The 10,390-nt window shown below is 37.8% G+C and overlaps 1 protein-coding gene across 1 annotated transcript in view; it reads left to right on the top strand.

Annotated features, from left to right (window-relative positions):
• SNTB2 (syntrophin beta 2) overlaps positions 1 to 10,390 on the top strand; it is a 102,856-nt gene that overhangs the window by 70,149 nt on the left and 22,317 nt on the right. The window contains 1 exon segment of the mRNA XM_029925324.1: positions 7,136 to 7,278. Within this exon segment, the coding sequence (XP_029781184.1) occupies positions 7,136 to 7,278 (143 nt within the window).

Raw genomic sequence — 10,390 nt, 5'->3', positions numbered from 1 at the left:
ATATGCATGTAAGTTGAAATACACTTTCCCTTCACAGCCACAGTGATGTTTTGGAAATATAGAAATGTAAGTGTTCTCTTACCATAAAAATATTTCAAATTTCTAAGATTTTAATTATGCATGATATTGTAAGAACCATAAAATACATGTGTTATAGTAGCAACTACAATAATGATGTGAACCCCGTTTTGCATTACTTTATGAGCATCAGATTTTTAACTTAAAATTCAACAAAAGTATGTTTCTGTTTTTAAAGAAACAATGGATATCGTTCAGTATAAATCTTGTAACTACCAAAGCTAAAGATTTTGAGATTACAGTAAATAAAACTACTAAAAATGGTAAGTTGTATGAGTTTTATAACACACAATCATCCCATTACCAAATAATCAGCTCAGTAGCTCATCCCCTTTACTCTTTTAGAATTCAGAATTTTTCAAAACTATGCAAAAGTGACATTCAATAACTTAAATATACACATCTTCAAATGTGGCACATTATAAAGTTCTCAGTACAATTGACAATTCAACTTTAAGTGTCATTAAACCTTCACTCTTCTGGAAATCCAATTCTTTCTACTTGAAACTAGAAATAGTTTTTTATTCCTGGAACTGAGGAACACAATAAAAAAGGAAAGTTTCTGTCATTCAAATTCAGACCACTGTGAAAAAAAAAATAAGTAAAATGAAGTGAGCATCTTTTTATGTGGATGTTGGAGATCTGAATATCTTCTCTGAAGAAATGTCTGTTCATGTCTTCTCTCCAGTTTTTAACTTAATTATATTTTTTGGATGTTGAGTTGTATAAGTTTATTGCTTCTAAATTTTTATATGCTGATTGAAAAACTCAATTGAGTAGTAATTGTGCTACATTTTCAGCCATGTTAGAAATGTTCATGGAGCGCCTGGGTGGCTCAGTTGGTTAAGTCTCCAACTTCAGCTCAGGTTGTGATCTTGGGGTCTGTGAGTTTGAGCCCCGCGTCAGGCTCTGTGCTGACAGCTTGGAGCCCTCAGATTCTGTCTCCCTTTCTCTCTCTGTTCCTCCCCCACTTGCACTCTCTCTTTCTCTCTCAAAAATAAAAATTTAAAAATTCGAAGAAAAAAAAGAAATGTTCATGATTTTAAAAGGTAATACATTCACATGGTTCAAAGGTCAGAATAAAAAGTTTATAGGTGAAAAGTCTTACTCTCTGTCCCCCATCTAGCCAATCCCCCCTTTCCTTCAGAGGGGTAATCACTTTCATTTCCTTCCAGAGAATCCCTTGAGAGTTTCTTTATGCAAATAAAAGCAAATATGAACGTATATTCTTCTCTTTTATAAAAGAAGATAGCATATTATGCATACTACTTTATACCTTGCTCTTTTTTTTCATTAAACAATATGTCCTGGCAATCTTTCTATATCAATACAGAGAGAGCATTCTTTTTTAAAACTGTATAGTTTTTCATTGTATGGCCATAATTAAACAAGTACTCCTCCCGATTTTATGACGGTCTTTTGCCATTATAGACGATGGTACTGTGAATGACCTTGTCATTTATCCTTTCACACATATGCTATCCCTGGTCTTTGGTTTCCAAGTTCAGATATATCAAATAATATTGCAACCTGTGTTATCTGAATATATTTGGTTCTCAAGTTTCAAGGAGTAGTAAAACTTTGGTTAGTAAGGGATTTATCCAAAAATGTAACTGATGCAACAGCTTCTATTGGATATTGAGAACTTAGAAAGTAGGGGATGTTTCTATATGTAGAGAACAAATCCCCAAAAGGGCTGGGTCCCAGGGTATGTGAGTTATCTATCGCTATATGACAAATGGCTCCAAAACTTATTGGCTTTAAAATAACAGATACTTACTTCACATCGTTTCTAAAAACCAGGAATACAGCAGCAGGGTAACTGGGTGGTTCTGGCTTGGGACCCCTCGTGAGGCTGCAAACTGCTGGCTGGGAGGCAGCCATCCGAGGGCTTGCCTAGGGTGTGGGCAGGTCCACTTCAAGCACGATTCATTCACATGGTGTTGGCAGAAGGCCTGTTTTCTGCCATGGAGACCTTGGTAAGGGCTCCCGAGTGTCCTTAAGACATAGCTACTGGTTTCTTCGGTGTGAGCCACCTGAGAGAAAGAACAAGATAGAAGCCACAGTGCCATTTTTTTAACCTAGTCTCTTCTGGTTTTTTCTTCTTATTAGCAGCAAGTTACTACACTCTACACCCAAGGGCTCTACCTCTTAAAGGAAAGAGTAGTAAAGAATTCATGGACATATTTTTTAAAGTACCACAACGGGTACATGCATTTGTAATTTCGATAAATATTGCCAAATTGCCTTCCATCAGATTCCCACCAGCAATATATGAGAGCTGTCAGACTTTCAAAGTGAAATCAGTTTGGTTTATGCTACACAAAGACAAGTAGAAAGGAGAAAAATAAATTCACCAATTCATCACAGCATGTATTTTATAGGCCATAGTTATGTGGTGATTCTTCCAGTCAATTTTGAGCACTTAGAACATGGGAGCACATTTTTTCCCCAAATCTTTACCGCACTCAGAGAACTTAGCTTAATGGTATATATACCGTAGATGCTCATTAATTTTTTTGTGTATATCTATACATATGCATAAGAAAAGCAAGCAGAGAAGTCACTAGCTATAAAATATTACCAAGAACACAAGCTCAGTGCTGGGAAATAATGCTAAGTAAAAAAGTTTAATCTCTTTGAAAAATAGGACCACTGAACTAATTCAAAGTACTATTTCTAAAATACTCTTGATTTTTACTTTTTTGGGGGGGAGGTGGTACCCAAATCAGAGATCGCTAGCATTATATGGTGTTCAAGCAAGACTGGATACATTTCTCAGAGGTATTATATTGAGCTATGTATCCGATAAAGGTTGAATTAAGCAAATGCCAAAGCCTTTTCTAATTGAAAGATTGTTTAATTCTTTGAGTGTGAAAATGATTAAAATAATTTTAGATTATATAACCTATTCAATATAGGTAAGCATTTCTTTTGGCATGAGATATATTTACTGAAAATCTTGCATATAAATGAAGTTGTTTCAGCTGTACTTTGAGAAGATAGTCATTTTACAGAGATAAATTTAGGAAAGATCATTTATTTAACTTAAAAAATTTTTTTAACATTTATTTTTGAGAGACATAGAGAGACAGATCATGAGCAGTGGAGGGGCCGAGAGGGAGGGACACACAGAATCAGAAGCAGGCTCCAGGCTTTGAGCGATCAGCACAGAGCCTAATGCAGGGCTCAAACCCACAAACTGTGATATCATGACCTGAGCCGAAGTCGGTTACTCAACCGACTGAGCCACCCAGGCTCCCCTCATTTATTTAACTTTAAATGATCTCTCCTTAATTTATCTTTTTGTTATTTCACATTATTAAAAACTGAGTTTGCTTAAAACAGGGAAAGCCTATAATACAGATAATCTCTGCATTGGGACTTCTGTCTCTTCATTGATACTGATTTTTATGTGACTGATAGTTTACTTTTTTAGTTGGTTAGAGTCTTAAAAGACAATTTTATTTAAGTCCACCAAATGGGGGGCATATTTTACCTAAAAACTAGCATTTTTAGGCTTTTGAGTATTCATTAGAAAAGACAAGACAGCCAAAGAAAGCTTTGTTTCCACAGTTCCTACTTTGTTCCTGATCATTCTCAAAATGTGGAAAGACTCAAATTAGGAACATATACATGAAATCGGCATTAGTGGAATGCTAATTCATTTAGTTTCTTCTGTTTCCTAATAACAAAATGAAGAATAGAAGTACATCACCTGTCAAAAAGATTGATTTATAGGATGAAAGATTGAGGTAATGAATAGTAACCACTAGTTTTTTTAATCTTTAGTGCTATTCAACTCTATTAAAAAATAAAATCTAGAGAAGGCTGTTGTTTGGCCAGGTGTGTACATGTGTGGGTGTTGAAACCCAAACAGACCAGAACCCTAACATTAGTTGCCTCTTTTCTCTGGCCAGCCCCAAGGCTGCCTGAACTGCTACCACAACCAAAAATACATGCTGTGTATAGCAGGCAGCATTTTGACTCCAGTGAAACCAAATCCTTATAACTGGAGGCAAATAGGCAAACAGAATGACTTAAATTGACATTTTATTTTTTTCCAATGATAAGTAGAAAGACTAAGGACTCCAAAGGACCAAAGAATAAATAGTTTTTAAAATTTGTGTTTTAAAAAATTTTTTTAATGTTTATTCATTTTTTGAGAGAGAGAAAGAGAGGGAGATGCAGAATCCAAAGTAGGGTCCAGACTCTGAGCTCTCAGCACAGAGCATGACACAGGTTCAAATTCATGAACTGTGAGATCATGACCTGAGCCAAAGTAGACACTTAACTGACTGAGCCACCCAGGCACCCCTAAAAGTTGTCAGTTGAATAAAAAGTGCTCTGTCTTGAAACTAGGTACTGTTTTTATTGATATTAGCAATTTTCCCTTATTGCCTAAAATATCTTCTTTGGGAAGAAATGCATTTAATTTAAGTTTTCCAAATGCATATACTCTGATCTAGCCTTTAAAATCTCTCTTGTAGGGGCACCTGGGTGGCTCAGTTGGTTGAGCGTCTGGCTTCGGCTCAGGTCATGATCTCACAGTTCATGGGTTCGAGCCCCACATCGGGCTCTGTGCTGACCGCTAACTCAGACCCTGGAGCCTGCTTCAGATTCTGTGTCCTCCTCTCTCTCTGACCCTCCCCTGCTTGCACGCTCTCTGTCTCTCAAAAATAAATAACAAACAAAAAATTTTTTAAATCTCTCTTGTAACTTAGGGGAAAAGTTAATTTTAAAAAGTCAGGTTGCCATTTTAGCCTCTTCGGAAGATAGATTTTATGTTATAGTAGTTCCGCTTTTGTATGGGGGATATGTTTCTTCTTTCTTTAATATTTGTTTATTTTTGAGAGAGAGTGAGTGCACAGGCTGGAGAGGGCCAGAAAGAGGGAGACGGAGGATCTGAAGCGGGCTCTGCACTGACAGCACAGAGCCTGCTATAGGGCTTGAACTCCCAAACTGTGAGATCATGACCTGAGCCAATGTAAGACACTTAACCAACTGAGGCACCCCAAGTGAGGGGATATCTTTCCCAGTGGATGGTGGATAGCTGAAACCACAGGTAGCACTGAATGCAGTGTGTGTGTCTATATATATGTATATACACACATACACATACAGATTTATTTAGTTATATATTTATTTATAATGTTTTTTTCCTATTCTTACATACATGTGATAAAATTTAATTTATAAATTAGGCACAGTAAGAGATTGACAATAATAATGAAAGAGAACAATTATAACAGTATACTGTGATAAAGGTTATATGAATGGGGTCTCTTCCTCTCTCTTACAATATTTTATTGTACTGTATTAGCCCTTTTTGTGATGATGTGTGATGATAAAATGCCTATGTGATGAGGTGAAGTGAGGCGAATGATGTAGGCCTCATGACGTAGCCTTAGGCAATGATTGACCTTCTGACCATACATCAGAAGAAGGATCATCTGCTTTAGGACCATGGTTGACTATGGATTGTTGAAATCGTGAAAAACAAAACAACGGATAGGGAAAACTACCATATCTTCCCTGTTGAAATATTATCCATAACAATCTCAGAGAAAAAGACTTAGAAATCCCTTTGGGTTATCTTGACCCAAAAATGTAAGAATCCAAGACAACCTTTTGAGAACTGATATTTTCCCTCCAGAGTTACCCACAGACTAAATATAGATTCTTAGAAAACTTGGGTCACTGATAAGAGAAGTATAATTACTTCTACAATACTTGGCTGGAATCTGGGCACCTAGGTGGCTCAGTCAGTTATATGTCAGACTCTGGCTCAGGTCATGATCTCGCAGTTCATGGGTTTGAGCCCCACTTCGGGCTCTGTGTTGACAGCCTGGAGCCCGCTTCAGATTCTGTGTCTCCCTCTCTCTCTCTGCCCCTCCCCTGCTTATGCTCTGTCTCTCAAAAATGAATAAATGTTAAAAAAAAAAAAAAAAACTTTGCTGGATTCTCAGAGTTGGGTCATACATTTTGTGCTTTTAGCATATCCAAGAACATGGGTCACTTCCCTGGCTAGATTTCATTTCCAACTCCTGGAATTAGCTGATGGCTCTAATTTTGAGTGGAAAGTTCTGGTAGTCAATGTTATAACATAGAACTGAACCACACAGGCCACTTTGCAGATTATAGGTATATTTTTACAGTGCTCTGGTGTGTCCAAATTACCTTCAGAAATCATCAAGGAAGAGAAAATAAGTAGCTTTAAAGAAAACTCTTTGAGAGAAGAGTGATTCATCAGTTCAATTTCTCTTTGAAGCCCTTGGTGATAACTGAAGGGTCAGTACTAAAATAACACTATCCTTACATGTATCCTGTTCCTCGTCTCCTGGGGGAAGTGTTTCCATGTACCAGGGCTTTTCTTGAGCATTGTCTTTTGCTTTTTGGCTTTGAGTCCTTGACCGTATGGATAAAGAGTGGTTGTTTTCCTACATTTTTAAGCCGTCACATGGGTAACTGAGCTTTCTGTATGTAAATACAATGGTACTTTTCAAACAGAAACGGAAACTTCCTAAAATATAATGGGCAACTCTGTACAAATAGAGTCCTAGCACTAGATAATGAAGTCCCAATAATAATAATGTAACTCTGGGAAAGCGTTTTCTTTTTTTAAAATTTTTTTAATGTTTTATTTATTTTTAATACAGAGAGAGACAGAGCATGAAAGGGGGAGGGGCAGAGAGAGAAGGAGACACAGAACTGGAAGCAGGCTCCAGGCTCTGAGCTAGCTGTCAGCACAGAGCCTGACGCGGGACTCAAACCCATGAACGTGAGATCTGACCTGAGCCGAAGCCGGAGGCTTAACCAACTGAGTCACCCAGGCGCCCCTGGGAAAGCTTTTTCAGGTCACACAGTCTGCTTCCCACCTCCCATTGGAGAATCCCAGCCAGTGGAGAGGAACCTGATGGGCTGTTCCTGTTCCTCAAGTCTGTTAGGACCAGGGAAGAAAATGGAGACCCACGATGTTAGACCATCACTGAAGGGACCTTTACAGCTACGTATCAGTATAGTTAGCCCTGCTTTCTGGATTTTCCCCTTGCAACAGGCAAAGCTAGATGGTGGACGACAGCAGTGGAGACCTGTTCTCATGGCTGTGACTGAGAAGGACTTGCTGCTGTACGACTGTATGCCGTGGACAAGGGATGCCTGGGCGTCACCCTGTCATAGCTACCCTCTTGTTGCTACAAGGTAAGTCTAACAACAGAAAAAATAAAATAGCTATCCTACTCTAAATCTAAAAAAAATGTAAAGTGAATTCTATTTTCTTAGGTACTTAAAATAGCATTTAAATAGCAGATATATTTGGTTAAAACAAAAACTTACCTTTCACAACCTTATTATTTTGCAGCTCCTAGCTCAGAATAAATGTTTTCTTTCATTAGCAGTTTTTTAAGTTGTTGAAGCAGATTCCTAACTACTCCCTTCAAGTCTTGCTTAGTCATGAAGATAAATAGTAGGGTTTTTTTTCCTCCTTTACTTTATTGACTGTGAGTAGAAAACCACTGAAATTGTGGCAGCCTTTTGACTGAATGATGAAATCATTTAAACCAGAATGTGGTACTGTGGATAAACCACATAACTCAGCCAGAATATTCTTCAATTCTCTCTCTGCCATAAGAGCACATAATTTTGATGCCAGCAAATAAACATTGCTTTGACCTGAAGCAACAGGATGTTTCTGGCTTGCCAGATGTGGAGAGCTGGCAGGGAAAAGAATAGCGATATGTAGATTTGGGGGCCAAGATATCTTAAGATGTAATTAGAAACTAACATGAGGCTAGAAAACGTATTTACATTCAGTGTTATTTGGGCTTAAAAAAAAGAATCCAGTTTTGAAGTAACTCAAACATTACACATTAAAAAGGAGTTCCACAGAAAAGTATTAGGTAGTAAAAAAAAAAAAAAAAAGCTAAATGATGGAGCCATTTGGTATGTCCCCCATTAAATTACAGGAAGACTTTCACATTATATAGGATTTCCTTCAACTTGCCAAATTCTCATATATGCCATTTTTATAACAATATAATTTTCACATAGCTTTTAGGAATTTCTCTGTAATTGAGAGCTGGAGCACCTAGATCACAGAATAGTGATAAAAGATTTGTTGATCCTCAGAATTAGGGAGGTGCGCCCTCATTAATTCCTTGAGGACATAAAGGTACTGCAGAAAGACTGAATTTAACTATCAGTTTCTCTGGTTTTGTTCTCCCCGCCTCCCCTACTTTTTTTTAATCCCCACTAAATTACAGCCTTTTTAAGGTAAAAAACTATGACTTAGTCATCGCAGCACTCCCATAATGCTTTGCATATAGTGGGCCCTCAATAAATCTTGGTTAAGTTCAATTCTATTACTTAAATTATAGTTTCTTGGTCATGGTTACATTGGGAGCCTGACAGGAATACTATGAAAACATGTAGACCTATCTTAGTAGTTAAAACCATAGCAATTAAATTCATATTTCCCAAAACGTAGAGTTTATGAATATGACTATAGGAGATCTCTTAAGTTTAAATTTTATGGAAGAAGCTTATACTTTAGTTATGACCATACAGTACAAGGAGGGCAGCTTTATCCTTAGACATTTCCCTAATTATGTGTCAGTGCAGGGATGGAGCAGAAATCTGTGACATCCCATAAGTGAGTTCAGTACTAGAAGGTACAGTCCTATAAGCAGATAATTTCTGGCCATTCACTTACTGGGCCTAGACCACCAAAGCACTTTGGTACTGAAGAAGGAAATGGGGTGGTTCTGTGTACACTACCAGTGTGGCATTAACTTGCAAATAGGGAAAAGAAATAAATAAGATTTAAGAGCTAAAACTATAAAACTCTTAGGAGAAAATACAGGAGTATATCATGACCTAGGTTAAACAGAACCTTCTTAGCTAGGATACCAAAAGCATAAGGAACAAGAGAAATAAGTAAATCAGTCTTCATTAAAATTAAAAACTTTTGTGCTTCAAATGTCACCCTCAAGAAAGTGAAAAGATAACCCACAGAATGGGTGAAAGTATTTGCAAATTATCTGATTTGGGACTTGTATCTAGAAAATACAAAGAATGGTTGCTGGGCGCCTGGGTGGCTCAGTCAGTTAAGCCTCCAGCTTCGGCTCAGGTCATATCTCACGTTCGTGGGTTCGAGCCCCGCATTACACTCTGTGCTGACAACTAGCTCAGAGCCTGGAGCCTGCTTTCGGTTCTGTGTCTCCTTCTCTCTCTGCCCCTCCCCCTCTCGTGCTCTGTCTTTCTCTGTATCAAAAATAAATAAAACATTAAAAAAATAAAAAAAAAAAGAATGGTTGCAACTCAATAATAAAAAGGTAAATTACCCAATTAAAAGTGGGGAAAGGATCGGGGTGCCTGGGTGGCTCAGTCAGTTAAGTGTCTGACCGGCTCAGATCATGATCTCATGGTTCATGGGTTCTAGCCCCACATCGAGCTCTGTGCTGACAGCTAGCTCAGAGCCTGGAGCCTGCTTCAGATCCTGTGTCTCCTCTCTCTGACCCTCCCCTGCTCACACACACTCTCTCTCTCTCAAAAATAAATAAAAACATTAAAAAAATTTTTTAATGGAGAAAGGACCTGAATAGACATTTGTCTAAAGAAGATATACAAATGGGCAATAAGCACATGAAAAGCCGCTCAACATGAGGGAAATGCAAATTGAAACTACAGTGAGATACCACTTCCCACCCACAAGATGGCTATAATTATAAAACACGTGAATACCAGGATGTGGAGAAAATGGAATGCTCATACACTGCTGATGGCAATGTAAAATGGTGCAGTCGCTGTGGAAAACAGTCTGACATGACAGTTCCTCACAAGACTAAACGTCGAGTCACCATATGACCTAGCAGTTCTACTCCTAGTTTTTATACCCAAAAGGAATGAAAACTTCTGTCCACTCAAAAACTTATACAGGAATGCTCATAACAGCATTATACATAACATCCAAATAAGGAAAATGACCCCAGTGTCCATCAATGATGAACAAATGTGGTATACCGATACAATGGAATATTATTCATCAGTAAAAAAGAATACACTCTGCAAGGTGGATGAACCTTGAAAACATGCTAAGTGAAAGTAGCCAGACACAAAAGGCCACATATTGTATGATTTATGTTATATGAAATGGCCAAAGTAGGCAAATCTATAGAAACAGGAAGTTAGTTATTCATTACCAGGGAAGGAGTGAGAGTTGGAGAAATAGGGAGTGATGGCTAATGAGTATAGGACTTCTTTTTGGGGTAATGAAAATGTGCTAAAACTTGAGTGTGGTGATGACTGCACAATT

This window comes from Suricata suricatta, chromosome 16, assembly GCF_006229205.1.
Source record: "Suricata suricatta isolate VVHF042 chromosome 16, meerkat_22Aug2017_6uvM2_HiC, whole genome shotgun sequence".
Lineage (NCBI taxonomy): Eukaryota > Metazoa > Chordata > Mammalia > Carnivora > Herpestidae > Suricata > Suricata suricatta.
Note: the sequence above shows the minus strand (reverse complement) of the source record. Positions and strands in the feature narration are given on the sequence as shown.